This window comes from Chenopodium quinoa, unplaced genomic scaffold, assembly GCF_001683475.1.
Source record: "Chenopodium quinoa cultivar QQ74 unplaced genomic scaffold, ASM168347v1, whole genome shotgun sequence".
NCBI lineage: Eukaryota > Viridiplantae > Streptophyta > Magnoliopsida > Caryophyllales > Amaranthaceae > Chenopodium > Chenopodium quinoa.
Genome location: NW_018742564.1, coordinates 21,574 through 44,651, shown reverse-complemented (window position 1 = coordinate 44,651; position 23,078 = coordinate 21,574). Strand labels below are relative to the sequence as shown.

The 23,078-nt window shown below is 35.2% G+C and overlaps 1 protein-coding gene across 1 annotated transcript; it reads right to left on the bottom strand.

The window, feature by feature from the left end:
* Positions 1–6,345: 6,345 nt before the first annotated feature.
* Positions 6,346–9,559, bottom strand: LOC110720608 (nucleolar GTP-binding protein 1-like). Its single transcript, XM_021899649.1, has 2 exons — positions 9,395–9,559; positions 6,346–8,551 (listed from the first exon to the last, which is right to left on the bottom strand). The coding sequence occupies exon 2, from the start codon at positions 8,527–8,529 to the stop codon at positions 6,505–6,507; it is 2,025 nt and encodes a 674-aa protein (XP_021755341.1). The 5' UTR covers positions 8,530–8,551; positions 9,395–9,559; the 3' UTR covers positions 6,346–6,504.
* Between the last annotated feature and the right edge of the window lie 13,519 nt (positions 9,560–23,078).

Below are 23,078 nucleotides of genomic sequence, written 5' to 3'. Positions count from 1 at the left end.
TTTTTGGTAAATGAGACAATGATTAAGGATGTGCCAAACTACCCTTAATTTTTTGGCATATGAAATTGATTTTGTCTTATTTGTCAAACTACCTCAATTTTTTGACATATGAAATTAATTTTGGCACACCCTTACGTGAGAAGAGTATAGAAAACTGTGCTCTCACATAGAGGTGTGTCAAAATCATTTTTGGTATGCCAAAATCATTTTCCATTTTTTGGATATGCCACATAATCCCTCAAAGTAGAAATATTTTGTTTTTTCTGCTATAAATATTTTTAATTATTTATTTTAGGAAATGTGTTAAAATAAGGAAATATCCCAAGTGAAAACTTTCAGTTTTTTTTAAGTTTACAAAAGATTGAACCTATTTTCTGACTTCTGACAATCTCTTTCAATATAGCTGTATAGGATTTTGATGTTACTTTATCAGTTTAAAGGGTTAAGGCGTTGGAGTTGAGCCATGATTTCTGCCAGTCAAATTTATAGTACTATAATGGTGCAAATCAGTTTATTTTGCTATGAGTTCTTATTAAAAGTCAAAACCTGCACATGCATTAGGGAGATGACACTTTCATTGAGCAATTTGTTTCACACATTCACACCTATCACAAATGACTTGTGTCGCCCCTTTTGTCGTAGCCCAATTTGTTGTTACCCAATTTGAATCATGTGATCTAAATTCGAAAGTATTTGTGAATTCTCTAAATTTATTTAACTAGATTATTGATTATGTTATCTGAAATAGTTCATTGACAATAGACTATGGATATGACTTGAATAAAATCGAACTAAACTAGATGCTAATGTTTGAATTGAATATGACCCAAATCAACTCAAACTTAATAAAATTGAACTAAACCAGATGCGTGTGTTTGAATATGATCCAAGTTAACTCGAACTTTAAAAAAAAAAAAAAAAAAAAGGACTCATCTTTGAGTATGACTAGAAACACACTTCTGCCATTAATTCTACAAAGATTACCAATTAAACTTATTGTGACCATCTTTCATGGGCTCATGAGTCATGACTATACAAAGTGATTTGACACTAAGCTATCAAATTTTCTCAAAATTATTTATGACTTCCAAATAAAAAGGATTAAAATAGTTAAATTAGTAAGTAAATTTTTCTTTAATGAATCTTTCTTCTGTTGTGATTTGACAGTCGGATTTCAAACTACATTTGAAGTGATTTTCCTAACCAGAAAAACATACATTCTCATTCCTTTATACTCTAAACCACTCAGTAACACCATGCATCCCACTAAAATTACACCATATACCAGAATTAGATGTAAAAATTAGTTCTTTACACTTGTGCTTTATTTTTTTCCGCTAAGTTTGGATAAAAATTAGTTGACGGTTAGAAAGTTAAAACTTAATTTTATTAACAAGCCCTAAAAAAATTTATTACCAATACAATTGATAACAATGGTGCTTGATTTAACAAGATTCAACCGATAATGTAAAATAAAAATACAAATTTCATTTAATTTAATTTCGCATTTTTTCTTATTTAATGCCATGCATACTGCATAGGAATATTACAAAGAGTACAGTATAACAAAAGACCTAAATAGACAGTACATACTATCTTTCAAACGAAAGAGGGGAAAAATTATAAAGCATATATATCTGCCTATGAAGAACTAAGTACAAGATCATGAATATGAAGCATATTACAACCTCAACCCCTCTTAAAAATCATATGTAATCTTACAATAACATCTCAAGAATCGAATGAACTAAGCTCAGAAGGGACAGCCGGCCAAGATTAGTATGGGAGATTTGATTAACATGGAGAGAAAAACAAGCTAAAAAAGGGGAAAGAAAGGTGGTTACAAAGAACAAGAAACATAGAAAAAGCCTTGCAAGGCCAAGAAAAACACATGACAGCCAAAGGGTAGATGTTTACCCTATAACATGGATGTGCAGAACAAAAAGAAAATGCTGAGAGAAAAGAGATCACGTCAACAAAATAAGCAAAATAAGAAAAACGTAGAAAAAATACGTATGGAAAGAAGCTCAGCAGCGATAGCGCCTGTAGATGGCTTATTCAATCTTCATTGGTATGAACATAAACAACGTTGCTCTCTCCACTTTGGTGGCAGCAAGGAGAAAACATGGTAAGAGTAGTAGTTCAAAGGAACTATTATTACGCTTAATAGGCATATAAAAATGAAGAGAAACTTCTATCATAATGTTGTGAAATGATAGAACAATTTAGTTGATGTTATATTGAAGAGACTGATACCTAATTACTCGTATTTATATAGGCAGAAAGTAAGATATGAAGGGAAATAAATAATTGTGAGCTAAAATTTGCTGACATTCCAAATAGGTGTAAAGGGGTTTTTGCAATGTACTGACGAAAGCTGAAACAATGAATAGAAATAGTTAACCGTAGTAATTGAAAGCCAAATATGGAGTAGATGCAAATTTACTGTCTTTTGAACTAACTTTAATACAGTAAATAAAAAATAAAAACATTAATTGCTTATTACTTATTTTATGTAAGAGTTTAATTTTCATCTTCCAATTTTATGGTCATACGAAGTAAAATTTATGATGTATGCCTAATTTATATGGAGTAGTCTACTATCTAGTAAATTAGTAATTCGTTATGAGTCGAAAGATTTTAAATCTCATCTATGTACGAGTGTGTTTGATAAGATTAAATATCATCTCTTTTAATACTTAAAGATATTAGATGTTGGATATTAAAAGTATTTTAATGGACTAATGGCTAAAATTAGATAATGTTTGATAGCAATTATACTAATTATTAATTAAACCCTAGTTTTTAATTGCATCCTCTATATGTATCAACATCTCCCTTATAATTGTCGTTGACTAGCCATACCGAGTAGCATTATTAATGTAGGTACATTGGGAATTTTATCTTCTTCACTCATGTAATATCTTATTAACATGTAAATATATATTAAGTCAAAGTGTAACGTAGAAAATAAACGACATACATAAATTTTTACACAATCAAATTGCATATGTACCCTCTTATTTTCAATGGATATAATTTTATAAAACATTCAATTTGAATCTATTTGAACCTCATATTATATTATACGGAGAAGTATCGAAGTGAATTAAAACATTGGAATAAATACGATAATATGATTTTTTTTTTTAAAGAAAATAAAAAATTAGTAGGATCACCAAAATTCTAGCAGTTGAATGAATGAGATGTCAATAGGATTATAGGGAGAGTGATGTGTCCGGATAAAAACCAAGGACAGAAGCAAATTAAAGGCAAAGTCTATAATGTGACTGAACGAATTAAAACAACTGGTCTGATCTGATAAATGATAAATGATAAATGATAAAATGGTGTATCTCTAATCTCTGTCTCACATCTTTTGCCTTCTAACTCACGTTACATACTACTCGTAAAGAATAACTTGGCATTAAGGCTTGTCAACTCTGTGCTACAGAATACTCTACTTATATTAATAGTGTTTTTGGACATGATGCATGATTCCCATCTACGTTGTGTTTTTGTCAACTCTATAAAATAGTGAAGTACTGTTACTTCATCCAGTTCAGAAATAATTAGTTCTTGCATGCATAGTTGTGTTTATAGTTCAATTTATACAACAAATAGGTTTGGACAAAAATTAGAAAATACACTTAATTATACATGTCACATTTGTTTCTTAATAAATGTCTCACTTTAATTGGAGAATGGAGATGTAACAAATTTCATATGTCTAATATTTTATTCAATTCATTCAACTCCTTAAAGCTTTTGTGATGTTCAAGATGATACAATTAAAAAAATTTAGTGATTACTAGGTTTGGCCACGTTCAATTTAATTTTAGGGTATATTTTGGTATTGACTTAGATGTTTATTCCCCGAGATCTGCACTTAGCATTTGTCAAGATTAATTATCTCGGGTTAATTTATGTTTATGAGTTAGTTGAAATGAATCCTTTATAATGAAACAAAGTTTATTAATACGAGTATGTTGTTACCTGTGTTATTTTATGTTTAACTCACTTATGAAGTAAGTAGTACTATAGATACTCAATTTAAGAAATCGTTGAAAAATGTCAATAGACGTAAGATAAAGTAAGAAAAAAACGTAAAAAGATAAATATGTATAAGAAAAAATAGTACTCCCTTTGTCCCTTATTGTTTGCACCATTTGATCCAAAAAGCTCTCACATAGTAAACATGTGCGGATGCAATAAGGGATAAAATGGGTCAAATGAACCCACTTACTTTGGTGTAAAATTCTTAAAATATAGTAGAAGCAATGGATTTATCTTTCTTTTAATCAAACTTGGCCCCACTTACATAGTTACATTGGAGTTAAATGAGGTTTTACACTTCTATTATGGCATTATTGTTCTATAGATTGTCTTCATGGTATAAGACACAAAATTAAAAATAATAATAATAATAATAGACAGAAATAATTTGAGCTAATACAATGTTAATAAATTTTCAAAAATTTAATTTTACAAGATGATCCACTCATAATTTAAGTATGAAAAACGTCACTCGCTAAATTGAACCCACTTAATTAGAATTTTAGATCCGTCACTGCACATAAAGTGAGTCCACGGTGTAAACAAAAGGGGACTAAGGGAGTAGTAAATTAAGCAAGAGAGAGAGAGTATGAAAATGGGTAATTATGATGAAATTAAGAAAAAGAAAATTAAAAAAAAAAACAAATGAAAAGTGAGTATAACAAAAAAGGAATATAGGGAGTATTTTAAAATGAATAATGCACAATCTGGTAGAATAGTACTAGTACTCTAGTAGTATATGGGATGTCAAGGGTTGGTTTCTCATAAATGTCAATCTTTGTCTAAATAACTTTTGAAATATTAGTGATTTGATTTAGTAGAAAAAACGATTTTTTTTTTTTTTTTTTGGAAAAGAAAAACACACGATTAAAATTAGCTCCATCTTCTCTCTCACCAAAAAAAAAAAATGTAGCATGAAAATTCTAATTTGTACTCGTAGTAAACTAGTTACTTAGTAACCCTTCATTGTTGTTAGTTGTTAGAATCGAATTTAGCTTTAGGTCGGCGAATATTCATGGAATTCAATCACACGATCAAGTTGTAGAATCGTCCGTTTAAAAAAATTAAGTTGTAGAATAGTAAATTTTTACAGGTCAGAGAAAATTAGTGAAAACGGCCCAGCCTTGAGGCCTTTCTCCATATGTTCAATGTAATTTCTAGTACTTAACCCTCTATCTCTAGGGACAATTTCAATATTCATTCTATTTGAATGTCTGAAATAAGATAGCTGTTAGCTAAATGACATAAATAAAATTCTACACATAGAGAAGTTAGTAACACAATATTTCCCGAATAATCTAAGTAGATAGACTTAAGGGTCGTTTGATTCGCACGGGGTAAAAGGAATGGAATCAAGAAAGAGTAAGAGAGCTTCACTGCACATCCAACTTTCACAGCACAACCTTACCTAACACAGCCTCCCATCTGGAATCGCAAAAGGAACCAAGTTAACCATGTGAAAATGGGAATTCAGCTGCAGAGGGTTCAACTATTTGGCTAAAGCATGAAACAGACGAGATCAGACATCATCAAAGTATGATAATCATAGTTAAGATGTGAAAATTGTGTAAATCCACACAGATACACATCTCACATAATCAATGAGTTATACATAAAATAGGCTAATAACAGTCGAATATTTCTATTATCTGGACTACCAACAAACTAAAAGGCTACTGGCAAATCATTTCTATTTAGCAGTTCTATAATATCAGTTAGGAAATAACACAAATGTTCCCATTATTAGACACCCTCAAGAATTATGCAACTTGCTCCTTAGTCCAGGCAAGCAAATTCAAATAAGTTATACTCGTAAATAAACTTAGAGGAATTTTCTTCATACCCAAGTCTGCAGGAGGTGCTGCACTACATTACGCTGCCTCCCATCAGGAATTGTGAAAAGAACAACTGGCTTTGAATGTTTCACAATTGGAACATCACATCTGAAGTAACCCTTTCTCTCTAACTGTATGAATTGGGTTTGTGCCTCAAATCCTCAATCTTAAAAGACCTCTACGCACCATCCCTTGGATAGTGGGCAGACGAGGATCATCATCCCATCCGACAACTCTTCCATTATTCACAAACCACAGAAGCTTAAGCCAGCTTAAAAGTGTATAGACCATACTCAATCTGCACATTATGAGCATATCTAAACCTAACCAGCAATTACAATTAAGGTTGAAAACAACTGAAGCTTTAAATTATAAATTGTAAAGCGAGAGAGGGAGATCAGACCTCATCCAATAGAATGAAGAGAAAAAATGAAGCTAGAAAACCCCAAAAGAATTGGAGATCGAATGAACAGGAGTAGATTAAAATGGGTATAATTAAACAGAAGCAAAAAAAGTCATACAAATTGAAATCAAACGAAAATATTCAAGCACAAAAACAGAAAACCAAGTAATAAACAAAATTTGGAACGACTTTGTAAGAGCCAGAAAAGTCCTAACGCCTATCAGTTTTACCAATGGAGCGCTTCCCAGAGAAAAGATGTTTAGGTTTGAGATTAGGAATGACTCTGTCTCCTTCTCCCTTACGAGCATCTTTGTTCCTTTTCTTGGCAGATTTTTTGGCAAGATTAATAGCTTTTCCCTTCTGGATTGAGTCCTTGAATCCTTCTCCTGGTACAAGTTCGCCAGGTGGTGGTCGTGATCTCGACCTAGACCTGAATTGAGACGCAGAACGCAGTTTCTTGTTGGATTGCTCAGTATCCATATCCATGGCATCTCCTTCTCCCATATCTGGTGACCTCTGCCTCTTCCGACCCCTTGACTTGCTACGAGCTCTGTCTATTGCTGCAGAAGGGTCAATGCCCAGTTTTGTTAATTGCCTACCCATTCTCTCGGTTGTAAACTTCCTGTCCTTATCAAACTTCCTCGGCACAATAGGTCTGCTCCCAGCAGTGCTCTTTTTCAACCTGTGTTCTTGAATGAGTAAGCTTTTCTTTCTCCTAATTTCTGCCAGCGCCTCTTTCTCTTCTGCTGTCAATTCTTCACCATCCATCTCAAAGTCTTCCTCAGCCTCATCAGCAAGACGAAGCCCTTCTTCTCTCTCCAACTCTTCAAGTCTATGCAGGATATCAGGATCAACAAAGTCATAAACATTGTGCCCATCAAGAAATTCTGGCATAATATCTTCCTTCCATTCATCATCTGCCAAGATATAATGCTTCTTCAAGCTAGCAGAGTATACACCAGCACCACCATTCTCATCCTCCAACTGCCTTTCAGTTATTCTTTGTTCCTTCTCCGCCTTTTCCACTGCTTCCTTGGCCTTGGCTTCAAGAACCCCGAGAGGTATGCAAGGTGGTCTTTCCTTCTGGTCTCGAGGCTTTGGAACCGCCACATGGAAACGGTTCAAGCAGTCATTTATCTTCTTAGACTTCATCTTCAGTTCAACCCTCTGATCCAACAGCCTGTCACATGCCGCATTCTTCACTGCAATAACCCCTTCTTCAGTCAGAGTACTCATGGTTAGAAGAACTCCCTCTTCAGTAGCCTCGCCTCCCTGGCCTACCACTGTTTTCAGAGCCTCAGCTTTCATTTCCATGACCAGCTTCTTGTCTTCCTCAGGTATATTATCAAATGACTGCAAATCTGTCTTGTTGCACACTATGATCAATGGCTTATTCATGAAAAGAGATTTGATACTGTGGAAGAGGGCAGCTTGCTGGGCAATAGTATATCCACATGATCCGGAGATGTCCAAAAAGAAGAGCACTGCAGCTCGCAGATGTGCAAGAGCAGTGATACTGCACATCTCAATAATATTCCTATCTTCAAATGGTCGGTCCAGAATCCCGGGGGTATCAATCACTTGATACCTCAAATACTTGTAATCTGTATGACCCACAAAGAGTGATTTTGTTGTAAATGCATACGGCTGCACATCTACATCAGCCCTAGTAATCTTGTTCATGAATGAACTCTTCCCCACATTAGGGTAACCACAAATTAAAATCGTTCTTGTGTTCGGGTCAATGGAAGGCAACCTTGCCATGTGCTGCCTAACTTGCTCAAGATAAGCCAAACTATGGCTGATTCGTTTCATCACAGTGCACATTCGACCAAGAGCAGCAACTTTAAGACACTTACATCTGTACAGTGAATCACCATACTTCAACAGCTTAACATAATCCTTGGAGATCTTTGAAATCAGATTTCTAGCAGTATTCACTTGCCCAAGGGCAAGCTTGTAATGATCCTTATTGTAAAGAACATGGAGGAGATCACCATAAAAAGGATGGATATCATCGAGCCTAGGGAACTCATCAATAATAGCAGATAACTTTTCCTGAAAATTCTGTTGTGTGTATTTCACTTTCCGCATGTAAAACTGCCTAAGACGAGAAATTGCATAACCTTTGTGGACAACCGTTGGGGTTTGTCGTTGAGTTCTAGAGAGAACAATGTCTATCATTTCTTTCCCATTGGGAACAACAGTTATTTTCTTAAGATTATACTGCACCATTGTTACAAGCTTCTAATCAACCCTGAAGAGAAAAAAAATTGCTCATATGATGGTTGTAAATTACAAAATTTTCACTATAGAACAGAAAAATAAACAGAACACACGAAAATCGAAAATCCGATCATTCGAGGTTTTTCACTATAGAATAGAAAAATAAACAGAAGACACAGGAAAATCGAAAATCCGATCATTCCAGGTTTTTCACTATAGAATAGAAAATTAAACAGAACACACATGAAAATTCGAAAATCCGATTTCAGGTTTTTCACTATAGAATAGAAAATTAAACAGAACATACATGAAAATTGAAAAATCAATTTCAATTCGAGGTTACTCCTTACCCTCCACACTACTATTGACAAATCAAGAGCTCTGAAATCCAATTACCCCACAATTAAAACCATGGGATTAAAAACAAGGCAAATTTAGAATGGATTTGTACAAAGTAAAGCCTTACTTGAACAAATATTCTACTCTCAAACACAAAGATTAAAACTTTACCTTAAACCCTGAATATTTAGGGTTTTAGAGGGAAAAATAATTTAACCAAAAATATAGTTTTATCACTCAGATTATAACCATATAACACATTGTTCATCAGATTCGGAGAAAAAAAATTCCATTTTCATAACTCATATTAAAGGTTTATGTAAACAAATAATTGCAACCAAATTTGACTCAGTTATCAAATAAAATTATTCTCGCATAATAATATGAATAGCAATGAAATTCAAGCTATAATCTTTCTGTAATTACAAGCAATGATCCAATAATCAATCCACCTTCAATTTAATTAAATTAACGATTAACAGTACTAGAGTGTAAAATTGATATTCAATTATTACGAAGAAGAAAAAAAACTTACCTCAGAAGTTGCTTCAATGGAGGGGAGAAAGCTTGGAGTGAATGGTAGAATCAACAGCACAATGAAGAGGAAACGTTCTTCTGTATTTTGTGTGTATTGCCTAGCGGCTGCTCAAGCTACTAGGTTAAACAAAGGTTAAGATTTCGGAAACTAACCTAAAATGAAATATTATTTATTTTTATTTTTCTTAAAGAACCTAAAAATGAAAGGCAAAATTGGCCTCAATTATGGCTATTAATCGGTCAAAAACCGGACCGAAGACCGAAAAATTAAATTTCAAGAACTGGAGATCGGACCGATTAAGCTAGGACTAAACCCGGATCGAATCGAAAAAATCGATCTAAAACTCGGAGCGGACCGGTTTGGACCGATTTTAAAATTTTTAGAAAAAAAAATTTCCTAAATTTTAAATAATTTATGGAAAACTCGAAAAAAAATAAAGGAAAAACAATATTTTAACGTTTTTTTATATGTTTAGTATAAAAAAACTCATACGACTAAAATTTTCCAAGCTTGTTAAGGATAATCTTAATTATTATTAAAGGTTTTATGTATAATTTTAAGCAAAAAAAAACCGGTCCAGTCCAAGACCGATTTTTATAAGGTTTGGACCAGACCGGAAAAATAAATTTATCGACCCGGAGACCGGACCGATTAATTTGGTCTGGTCTGATCCGGGGTCGGTTCGGACCAAATTTTGAACACCCCTAGCCTTAATAGCATCAAGTCACCAATTATAGGTTGGGTGCAAAAAATAGCACAACACTGCACTCTACATCACAAACTACGAGTATTAAGTTTAGTGCAGAAAATGTCATAAAAGACCCCGGATATCGAAAATTCTACCGAAAAAACATATTTTTATTATTTTATAATTTTTTACCAATTTCACCTCTTTTTTTTTTTTAATTTTCTCTTACCTATATAATTACTTTACTATATACTAAGAACATGCCCCCTTTATTATAATTCATCCATTACCCCCATTTAGTAAAATTAATACTACTCATTGAAGAACACCAAGGTAAACGAGGAAGAAGATGAAGACCAATCTTAAAATTCTAGGCAATCAATTAGCATAAGACATTCTTTAAATTGTACTTTGGTATTATTAATCAATTTCTATCTCTATGCTGCATACATGCAGTTGGTTATTTTTTTCATAATTTTATGAAATTAGGGTATTAGTTGGTGTTATGATGATCTATTGAGATTGATGTGTTGTTTGGATAAATTTGTATAATTTGTGTCGTTAGACTTCGATTTACTAAAAAACTTTGTTATTTTGCCGAACATAATCCATTCGTTGTAATTCATCATGAATGTCATCCCCACCTTATAAAAAGTACAAGATTACTCTTATGAATAGTGTGCTGCCAATTTTACCCTTCAAAATGTGTATTTACATATATACCCTTATTAACATATATAAGATTTTTTTTAATGAATAATGTTTGAACAATTGTACCCTCTAAAATATTTATTGACTTATTTTCCCTCATTTATGATAATTACTTTTTTAAAACTCTTAACAATAGTGTGTGGACATTTATACCCCTAAATAAATTTGTTTACATATGACCTTATAAAAAGTACAAGATTACTCTTATGAATAATGTGCTTCCAATTTTACCTTTCAAAATGTGTATTTACATATATACCCTTATTAGTATATATAAGTTTTTTTAATGAATAATATTTGGACAATTGTACCCTCTAAAATGTTTATTGACTTATTTGCCCTCATTTATGATAATTACTTTTTTAAAACTCTTAAGAATAGTGCGTGGATATTTATACCCCAAAATAAATTTGTTTATACATTTTCTCTCATTAATGCTAGCAACAACTAAATTTTCACAAACTTTTATATGTAGCTGGCCACACCGTGTGGCCAAACATTATGGGGATTATTTTGTTAGTGTTATAGGGGTTACTCACTTGGTCAGGGGTTACTTGGTCGGTCATGGTTTACTTGGTCGGTTTGAGGTTACTTAGTGTGAGTCAGCTGGCCACACGATGTGCCCAGTAGCACACAAAAGTTGCTGCTAAATTTTTAATGTAAAAGAAGCAAACCAAAAGTGCTACTAGATATGGCTAGCTATGGCACGTGCATCGCGCGAAACCACGCGTTAGCTGCCTAGTTACAAAATAAGTTAGGTTGTGTTTGGAAACATGATTTTTATTTCAAATGTTAAAATTGAATTTTAAAATTTGAAATCTTGATATTCAATTCCATTGTTGGGTGTTTAGGAAACATTAGAATTTCAATTCCAAAATTAAGCGTTTACAATTTTCATTAAGAAGAAAAAAAAATTACATTTACTTAATCAATACTCATGATAGATAATTGATTAAATAAAACAAGCAGAAAAAAATGAAAATAAATTATCTAATCAGGTAATCAATATTTAACTATGGCGAGGAAGAGGAAGGGCGGGCTCGAAGAAGGAGGAAACGGCATCGGAACTCTGTAAACTTGTTGTGGATTCTTGTAGCCTGATAGCTGGGGGACAGAAAACCAGGTCGAAAGGTGATATGGGTCAAATTCCGCCATTAGAGCTGGACCTTGAAACTGAAATGGAGAGATGCATGTAGTCTCCGGAACAATCTTTGGAGGAATTGATTACTCGTTCACGTGAGAAATCAAAGCTTTCTGAGCGGATGACGGAAATTCAGAAGCATGATGCTGGAATTCTGGGTTCGAAAAACAGAGTATCGCAAAATGGAGATCAGGTACTTTCGGTTCCTATTGATACTGTTTTGAATCATCCTAATGAGCACCTTCTATTGAATCCGCCTGCTTTGCAATTAACAATTGATGATATTGCTGATGAATTGGATTATTGGAAATTAGGGGTAGTTGCTTTTACGATTTGTGCTAACCCTCATGTGAAAACATTTGAGGGGTTTTGCGCTAGGATTTGGGGAAAATAGAACATAGATAAGGTCATCCCATTGAAGAAGGGGGTTTTCTTGATTAGATTTCTTAATGTTGAATCAAGGGATAAAGCTTTAGCTAGCACGAATATACTCATGGATAGGAAGCCTGTTTGCATTAGGCAATGGGAGGATGGTATGGAGTTACAAGTTAATGATGCTAAGATACCTGTGTGGGTTCAATTTCCTGGTTTGCCTCTGAAATACCGAGGGAAGAATTGCTTGGAGAAGATAGTGGGTTTGATTGGGACTCCAATTAAACTAGATGCTACTACTCAAGCTAGGGATAGAGTCTCATATGTTCGATTCTTAGTTAAAATGGACCTTAAATAACATTTTCCAAATAAGATAAGTTTCTTGGATGAGAAAGGGTATGTGTTTGAACAGGAGGTGAAATGGGATTGGAAACCTCAATGGTGCTCTATGTGTAGAAGAAACCTCAGATGGTATGGAGACCAAAGGTGGCTCAAAAGGACAATCAGGGAGCTGCTAGTAAGGATGATAACAGGAAGGAACATGATGGGAATGAACTGTTAGCTTCTGATCCTGTTTTTGTACCTGTTAGGAGGGAAAGGGTAACTCCTATTAGGAGTGGTCAGGTGTTGCTACAGGCAAGGATATTAGAGTGTTCAATTCATTTGCTACTTTAAGTGAGCAAGAGAGAAGGATCAAGACAATCAGGTGGTCTTTAGATCTCTTTCTAATGGTGAAGTGTTTATGAATTAACAAGTTCCTGTAAAGGAACATGGATAGGGCTCTAATACGGAATATTAGGGGCTTGAATAGCCCTAATAAGCAGTTGGAGATCAAGAGTTGTTTGAGAATGCATAATATAGGTCTCTCTTGTTTGCTTGAGAATAAAGTACAATTGGTTAATTTTCCTGCTATGTATCAGAGATTGTTTCCTAGGTGGTGTATTACTACTAATTTCAGTCAAGTAAAGGGAGGCAGAATTCTTGTAGCTTGGTTGCAGGACTATTTTCATGTGAATATTATTTGTTCAACTCCTCAGTTGATTCACACTAGAGTTATGAACAAAACTCTCCAAAAGGTGTTTTTTTGCTCCTTTGTCTATGGTTTTAATGATGCTGGGCAAAGAGTGCAATTATGGGATCAGCTCAAAGAGATTGCTAGTAGTTGTTTGGGACCTTGGATTCTGTCAAGAGATTTCAATTGCCCTTTAAATCAGGACGATAGAATTGGAAGAGTAAGCAGTGGGGAATGGCTTCTTTCAGGGAGTGTATTGCTTATTGTGATTTACATGACATGGTGCAGACTGCTACAAGATACACTTGGACTAACAAGCGGTTAGGGGATGCAAGAGTGTACAATAAGATTGACAGGACTCTCATTAATCCTAGTTGGATTAATGAGTTTCCAAGCTCTTTTGTTCATTAGAACTCTGAGCTCTGGTATGATCACTGCCCTACTATTATTCAATTTGAAGAGCAAGGTGCCTCTAGACCGGAGCTCTTAAATTTTCTGATATGTGGGGGAAGCATCCAACTTTTGAAGAGTTGGTGAGGAATGCTTGGAATGTGGCTGTGAGAGGCAAAAATATGTTCCAGGGTGTCAAGAAGCTCAAGGAGGTGAAGAAGGCTCTTAAGATCTTAAATAGGTCGGAGTTGAGTATTCTGCAATAAGAGCTAGATTTTTAGAGATAAAGGAAGAGTTATTGACTGTGCAAAAAGAAATACAGCATGACTATAATAATCTGGTGTTGATTGAGAAGGAAAAAGGTCTCTTGCAGAAATTTGCCAATGTAAGAAGAGATTATTTTGTTTTTTTACAACAAAAAGCTAAGTTGAACTGGGTGAAGCTTGGAGATGATAACACTGCTTTCTTTCATAAAAGCATGAAAATTCAAGCTTACAAGAAGAAAGTGATCTCTGTTGCAGATATGAATGGCATAAGATGTGATGATAGGCAGCAGGTGGCTAAGGCATTTTTGGACTACTATAAGTGTTTGCTTGGTTTAAACCACGAATGTGAGGTGAAAGTGGATCAAAATATTATAAATGCTGGTCCTGTTGTTACTAGAGAGCAGGGAGAGATGCTTACTGCCCCTTTCACTAGAGAAGAAATAAGGAAATCCATGTTTTCTATCCCCAAGGTTCAAAGCTCCAGGCCTGATGGGTTCAATAGCAGATGGCTTGGAATGTAGTTGGGGAGGATGTTTATAATGTTGTTCTTGAGTTTTTTGACATAGGAAAAATACTGAAGGAGATTAATTGCACTAACTTGGTATTGCTTCCTAAATGTGATCAACCTAGCTAAGTAACTTATTTTAGACCCATTGCTTGTTGCAATGTGATCTATAAGGTAATAACCAAGTTGATTTGTTCAAGATTGAAGCTGGTGCTACCTCACCTTGTTTCTCCAAACCAACCTGGTTTTGTTCAAGGCAGGAGAATATGTCATAATATTTGCATTGTGCAGGATTTGGTAGTGAGGTATAATAGGAAAAATGTTCCACCTGGATGAATGTTCAAGGTGGACATAAGAAAAGCTTATGATTCTGTGAATAGGGGCTTCTTGAGAGACATGTTAAATGCCTTGCAGTTTCCTATTCATTTTGTTAACATGGTTATGGAGTGTGTCACTTCTCCTAGGTTCTCCTTGGTGATAAATGGTGAAGTTCATGGTTTCTTACCTGGGAAAAAAGGGTTGAGACAAGGTGATCCCTTATCTCCTTTGTTGTTTATAATATGCATGGAGTATCTGAATAGGCTGCTCTAGATAATAGGTGAACATAAGGATTTCAAGTTCCATCCTAGATGCAGGGGAGTGAAGCTTAATCATCTTGCACTACAAAAATAAAAGCTATTTAGCAACTAAGTTTGGCAATAGATTTTTTAAACGTTGCTAAATAATTTTTTTCATTGCCTAATTAAAAGCGACATTTTATGCTTTAGTTTTTTAATAATTAATGGCTACGTGTTTTTGATTTGTTGCTGTTTAAAACAAATTGTCTTACTAGTTGTTACTAGATGACATCATATTTTTGTCTTGTTGCCATATAACAATAAACTATGGCAACTGATATTTTATTTGTATTTATTAAGAAACAAACAAAGGCAAGGAATTTTTGAATTGTTGCCATTAGATACAAGTCGTCTAAACTTGATGATAATGTATTTTTTATTTGTTGCCATTTACCAATGTCAGCTAATGACAACGAAATTTTTATTTGTTGCCACTGGAGATACTCTTCTTATTATTTGTTGCTATAATGACATCAAATTCTAGTTTATTGCCATTGGAAACAAGTTATGTTACAGTTTGTTGTTAATTTATAAGTAGGCCACTTTTAGCTATTAAGTATAATATTATTTGGAGACACTCTTCTTATTATTTGTTGCTATAATGACATCAAATAGAGACGGAATTCAATTTCGTCTCTAATTTAAAGATGAATTTTTAATTTCGTCCCTAAGTTAGAGACATATTTTTCAATTCCGTCTCTAATATTTCGATCACTTATTATTAATTATGTGCATAAAAGTAAACAAATAGTACTTGGTATACTTGGTAAGAGTTTCACCATGTGACTTTGAGGTTACAAGTTTGACTCCTACCAACTGCGATTCTTGAGACTGGGGATTCAAAGAGACTTACATGCAAAGCCGAGCCGAGTTGACCCGAGTGAGGTTTCGGATTGCTAAAGGGATCGAGTTGATAGCAACCAATATTAATGTTAGATGATTTAGAGTGTATGAGAGAAATTGTGATCATTTGATTTATTTCGGATGATTTAGAGAATCAGAGTGGAGCGCTCGCGCAAGGTTGGCGCGACTCGCGACAAAACCGCGTTATAAACGCGCCAACTCTCTGGAAAGATGCAAAATTTTGGCAGAATTGGGTAGGCGCGCCCGCGCTGCTTCCTTTTATGCGGTTATTTTCTCGGCTTTTAAGATCTTTCGTTTTAACGAAAGGATATAGAGTTTTTATTTACATAATTCTTCCCAACATTATTCTCCACATTTTCTCTCAAATTTCTTGCAAACTTTTGTGAGAAAAATTCTTAAAATTTAGCCAAATTTGTGAATTTATCATCTATATTTCGATTCTTTGTGCTAAGAACAAAGTGCTGTCTTTTGTATCTCAAAGAGGATTTCCGGATTGAACCCAAGCACCGTTGTGGGGAAATTAACCTCTTTAGGAAAGTGTATACACGCCTAAGACAGAGTATCAAGGTTTGAGACTCAAGTGGTCATATAGATTCTCATGTTCATGGTCATCTTCAAAGGCTTGAAGTTGAGGCAAGTTTAGTATCTTTCACATTAGTGTTTTTCTTTATAATTTCTGAATTCATTGATAATTTGGTGCTTGGTTTGTAATACTTTGATTAGTATTGGTTGTTGTATAATTAAGAAATTATACATCATTTCTAGGTTTTGTTCCCACACACATTCTTAAGTAGTTCTTGTTGTTGAATTACTGTAAAACCTAACAATCTAAAGAGGTTAATACTATCTTTAGCAAGCATGTCTAGTGTGAAATAATTGACCACAAATTTTGTTAAACTGAAAAAGTTTGACGGTGTGGAATTCCGGAGATGGAAGAAGAAGATGTATTTTCTTCTTACAGCTTTGAATGTTGCCTATGTGATAAGTACTCCAAGGCCGGATGAACATGAGAATGAAACCTTGGAATCCGTTCGGGAGAGATCGAAATGGGACAACGATGATTTCATATGTCGTGGTCACATCTTGAATGGGATGGAGGATGATCTTTTTTATGTCTACCAAAATATTGAGTCAGCTAAGGAGCTTTGGGAGTCCTTAGAGAGCAAATACATGGCGGAAGACGCTTCAAGTAAGAAATTTTTAGTTAGCAATTTCAATAACTTTAAGTTTGTTGATGGTCGGTCCATAATGGACCAATTTCATGAATTGCAACGTATTTATGATAGTTTGGAACAACATGGAATAACTATGAATGAATTGTTTGTTGTTTCTAGCATTATTTATAAATTACCCCCTAGTTGGAAGAATGTTAAGCATGATTTGAAACATAAAAAGGAGGACATGACATTGTCCGGTTTGGCCACCCATCTTCAAATTGAAGAAGGGATTCGTGCCATGGAAGGAGCTAAGGATGGAAATCCTAGCACATCTACTGTTAACATGGTAGATGAAGGAAGAGCTAGTGCATCTACTAGTGGAAAGAGAAAGAATGGTAATTCTTTCAAGAATAAGTCCAAAAAGAAAATGACAAGTAACAAGTTTACTTGTTGGGAATGCGGTAAAGTTGGTCACTGCAAGAAGGACCGTTTTTCTTTTAAGAATAGAATGGAGAAAGCCAAGGAGGGCCGTGCTACCGAAATCAAGGACCCACCTACCAAAGGTAATCCATTCCATGAGGTTGAATTTAATTCCGGTTTGGATTTAAATGCAACGTATCCTAACATTTTTATGGTGCAGGATGATGACTCATGGTGGATTGATTCGGGGGCTTCAAGGCACGTGTGCAAGAGTAAATTAAACATTGGTTCAAAACCTTTCAAAAGGTTGTTGATGGAGCAGACCTCTTCATGGGGAACAACTCTACCATCAAGGTTCTTGGAAGAGGACAAGTTGAGCTTGTGTTTAGTTCGGGGACTATAATTATTCTTAGGAATGTTTTGTATGCTTCGAAAATTAGTAGGAATCTTGTATCCGGGCCTACCCTGAATAGTCTTGGCTATAAGCTTGTATTTGAAGCTAGTAGATGCATTATTACTAGGGGTGTAACGTTTATTGGTCGTTGTTATTTGGATAATGGTTTGTTTAAACTCTCTTTGAGAGACAAGTATGTATTTGATGATGATATGTGTTTGAATGTTGTTGACAAAGTTAATCAAGTTGATTTGAATATGTTTGATTTATGGCATTCAAGGTTAGGACATGTGAATTATAATAAAATGCTTTTCATGTCAAAGCAAGAATTGATTCCTTCTTTTGATATTTCTCCTAATAAATGTTCTACTTGCATGTTGAACAAGATCACTAGAACTCCTTTTAAGAGAGTTGAGAGAAGTTCTAATATTTTAGAACTGATCCATAGTGACTTGTGTGATTTTCACAGTATTCCTTCTTTGGGGAACAAAAGATACATGATTACATTTATAGATGATTATTCTAGGTTTTGTTATGTGTATCTTTTGCATTCCAAAGATGAAGCTTTAATAAAGTTTGATATTTATAAAAGGGAAGTAGATTTGCAAGTAGAATCATTTATTAAGAGAATTAGAACTAATAAGGGAGGGGAATATTATGATCCAGCTTATTTTCAATCTTTGGGTATAATTCATGAGACTACAGCTGGTTATGCACCACAATCAAATGGTATAGATGAAAGGAAAAACAAAACTCTTGAAGAAATGGTTAATTCCATGTTATCTTACTCTGGTTTGAGTGAAGGGTTCTGGGGTGAAGCAATGTTGACAGCTTATCACATTCTTAACCGGGTTCCCACTAAGGGAAAATAATCTACTCCTTATGAACTTTGGTACAAAAGAAAGCCAAACTTGAAGTATCTCAAGGTTTGGGGTTGTAGGGCAATCGTAAGAGTGCCCGGCAACAAAAAGTGAAAGCTCGGTGAAAAGGGCTTGGATTGCATATTTATAGGTTATGCTGAGCATAGCAAAACCTATAGGTTTTATGTAATAGAACAAAATGACTATATATCGATTCATTCGGTTATTGAGTCAAGAGATGCAATTTTTGATGAAAATCGATTTTCATCAATGAGTAGATAAAAAAATCTACAAATCAGTGCCAATGATAGGGAGATAGTAGAGTTGAATTATCAACTTGAAACTCATGAAAGTACATTCGATAATAAGAATGTTGAAACTCCTTAAGTGAGGAGAAGTACTAGGGAAAGAAGATCTAGAAACCCTCTTGATGATTATATAATTTATTTAGTTGAAGGTTCTAGGGATGTCCTTAGTTCTACTACTCCATATTGTTTCAATGTGGATAGTGACCCAAAGACTTATAGCGAGGCCATATCTTCCCAAGATAATTGATAGGCCGTCGTCGAGCCTACCAAAGATAATAATTCCTATCTTGGTCTCACTAACAATAGTAAGGGTAAGAAAGGGTCGAACCCAAGAGAGGCGTTGAATCAACCACCGAGTACTACCGTTTAAATAAGCTAAACGAATTCTAAATTGGGTTGGTTTTTAGTAACTTCTTCTAACACAATTCAACTAAGCTAAGAGGAGGTTAACAATATTAAGAGGAATCTAGGGCTTGGGTTATACCACTCAACTTCATCACAAATCACAATTAGCATGCAACAATCAAGGTAAATTAATGGGATAAATTAGGGGAAGTCATCTAAAGCACCCAACTACTCTCTCAAGCTAGAGGGATTACTTGAATCATGAATACGACCTACTCTCGTGGTTACATAGCATAAAACAAGTGTTAAAGCATAATCACGATGACATAAACATTCCCTTGACCGGTAATCCCTATTCTCATGGCATTTCGGGTCAATCAAGCATAAGGGAGCTAACTCAAGTTCATCTCTCGATCCTTCGTTGAGAAAGCTTGGATAAATAGTTCTAGCAATGGCCATATACAAGAACTAAGCAATTAAACCACTTAAGCTCAACTAATTAACATCCCACAACAACCAAATTAGCACATGCAACAAGTAATTAGTGACTACATTGAGGGTTTTTGCCCAAACCCTAGAATTTAGACTACTCACAATCCATGGGGGTTAAAGCAATTAAAGATTTCAAGCAATTCATGAACAAATTCAAACTAAGGATTAAGCTAATTAACAATCCAAAACATGCAAGAACTAGCAAATAATTAACAACAAAGTAAAGAGAAGTAGAAAAGATGAGTAAGAAATGGTTACTATGAAGCTTCAAGGTGAGCAACAATGGTGGATTTTGTCTTCTACAATGATTGAATTTGAATAATTCCAAGCTAATAATTGAGAACTAACTAATGATTTGAGAATTTAATGTTCTAAGACTACAAACTAAGAGAAAAGCTCTGAAAAACTGCCTCCCCCGTACAAATGAGCTCTAAAGGGGTATTTATATGACCCCCAAATAAAAAGGACGGAGAAAACAAGGAAGGAGTTCGACTGCAGGTCTGCACGGACGTGCCAGATTTGGCACGGACGTGCAAGGCTAAGCACGGCCGTGCCAAGTTTGGCACGGACGTGCAGAGGGGGCAGAATTGAGGCAGAACGTACTGCTAAGAATCGAGCAGTTCCGCACGGACGTGCAGATATTGGCACGGACGTGCAGCTACATCTGCACGGGCGTGCTTAATTTGGCACGTCCATGCAGGCCTTGGCAGAATGTTCTGAGTTTCTGGAGCACTTCTGCACGGACGTGCAAAGTCTGGCACGGTCGTGCACCCTCTTCTGCACGGACGTGCCAGATTAAGCACGGCCGTGCAGGCCTTGGCAGCTTGCTGAAGCTTTCTGGAACCTCCTGCACGGACGTGCAAGGTCTGGCACAGCCGTGCAGGGTCTTCTAAACCCCTTTTTTTTTCATCTTTTCTTCTATAATGCTCCTTTCCTTGGCTTCTTTCATCCATCTTCTTGCTTCTAACCTCGGCTTTGTATCCATGGGCTCCATTTGGTCGTTCTTTTGAACCTAGAATCTCAACAAAAACACCAACAACCCGTGAAGCATAGGATACACAAGAATTGCATAATAATAGAGTAAAAATGAACCAAAACGCAATTTATATCAAGTAAACTAGGTTCAAAACACCCTAAAATCGTATCAAATAGCAAGTTATCAAATCCCCCCAAGCTAAGCTTTTGCTCGTCCTCGAGCAAAACAAAAATGTCAAACCAAAGGAGGAAAACAAATTGCTAATCATCAATCCAAGGAGAGGCAACAAGGGGGAAGCATACATAAACAAATCCGCATGGTGACAACCATCATCACTTTTAGCACAAGTGAGAAGCAATTTAAACCTCTAAGTCGCCTTAGAGGACGAGTTTTTATCTCGTGAGGGTTTCCAATGAGTTTGCCCCACAACTCACGCAGTCCACAGCACATCGCCAAAAATCGCACAAGTTCAATTTTTCGCCCAAGTCAACTCATCGGGATATGAGACACAAGCAAGACAAGTGAACGACTTTCAAGAATTACCGATCATACAAATGTACACATGAGTTGGGGGTAGAGAGGAAAACTAAAGAAGGTTGCACTAGGATACTTCCTTTGGCCTTTTACTAGTTCATTAGAGAACACCTAGATATTCCAAAGTTGTAATGAGCCCTCTTTCGGTTATAAAATCTCAAAATGCTAGTCCACCTCCCAAAATGCACACCCAAGGCCCCTTAATTACACTCTAACTCGGGAATTTCACAAGAAACAATAAGCAACAAATTCGACAATGTGTGGGAGGCATCCACAAGTTGACCTCTAAAGAAAAGAAAATCAAAATTTTGAGAATTTTTGGGGGAGTTTTTTTTTTTTTTTTTTGTTCTCCCTTCTTTTCTATTTATTTTTTTTATTTTTTTTTTTCTCATTTTTTTTACATTATTGCCCTCGCCTCTTTTAACTGTGAGCGGCTCTTTCTTTATTCGAAACGTGTGGCTTATTATGCCACTTATTACACATAATACAAGTATAACCAATTCCCTAATAGAGTTTCATTTCGGGGAGGAAGTGAGGCACATTAAGGGCACAAGGGACCGCAATTTGACTCAAACATATCCTACTTTGGGCAAATTTAACAATATCCTATGCTAGATGTGCAATTGAGCATTCATCGACTTTCATTTCATATACACTAATGCAACCAGGATTAATAGACCTCTAAGTGACCCCAACTCTTGCATGCACCCTTCTAAAAGAACTTTTACTCATCACTCAAGAGTCAAGCAAGCAAAACATATTAGCGTCGTCATTTGAGTTTCATCCTTGGGCAATCTTTTCATTTTTCAATATTTTTTCGTTTTTCGAATTTTTTTCTTTTTTTTTTTTTTTTTTTTTTGAGTAAGAAATGAAAAATTACAGCATTGGGCTAGCTAAACTAAGCATAAAAAAAAAAATAATAATAAAAAAAACTATACAACTAAATGAAAAGATAAGAGAGGTATTCACAAGATAAGAAATTTGGATTTAGGGTATTGGATTTCAAAGGGAGCAAATTTGGATTTAAAGGATTTGGATGTTAGGGAAGAAGAGAATGGGAAAAACCAACATGCAAACTCAATCATGGAAACACGAAAACACAACACGAACCAATGACACATGAGAGAACACTCCACTCCCCCCCAAGCTATCATAAACATTGTCCCCAATGTTAAAGCAATGCAAGCACAAAGAGAAGGGGAGGAAGAAACTAACTCATTGGTTCGGGCCCCCTTGGGAGCTTGAGCCCCCTGGGTAGAAATGCCGGTACATAGTGCGGAAATCGCCCAACTCCGATCTGAGACCTTCGAAACTTGTTCTCATGTTGTCAAAAGAAGTCCTCATATCTTCGTTTGATCTCCTTAAGGTCTCGAATTCGGTGGTCATGCGGGCAAAATTCGCATTCATGTTGGCTACCTGCTGCTCAAAAGAGATGTATGGGTTATTTTCACCCACACCTTGATCTTGGTAACCCTCTTGGTCCCCTTGTTGGAACTCGTGTTGTTGATGAAATTGCTGTTGCTGAAATTGTTGATGATGTTGGTGTTGTTGAAATTGTTGATGATGTTGCTGCTGTTGTTGTTGTTGTTGATGGAATTGTTCCTCACGGCCTTGGGGTTGGTCATCTTC

What these genes read in the sequence shown, in the direction of transcription:
- LOC110720608 (XM_021899649.1), bottom strand. Translation starts at nt 8,529, where the DNA reads ATGGTGCAGTATAATCTTAAGAAAATAACTGTTGTTCCCAATGGGAAA.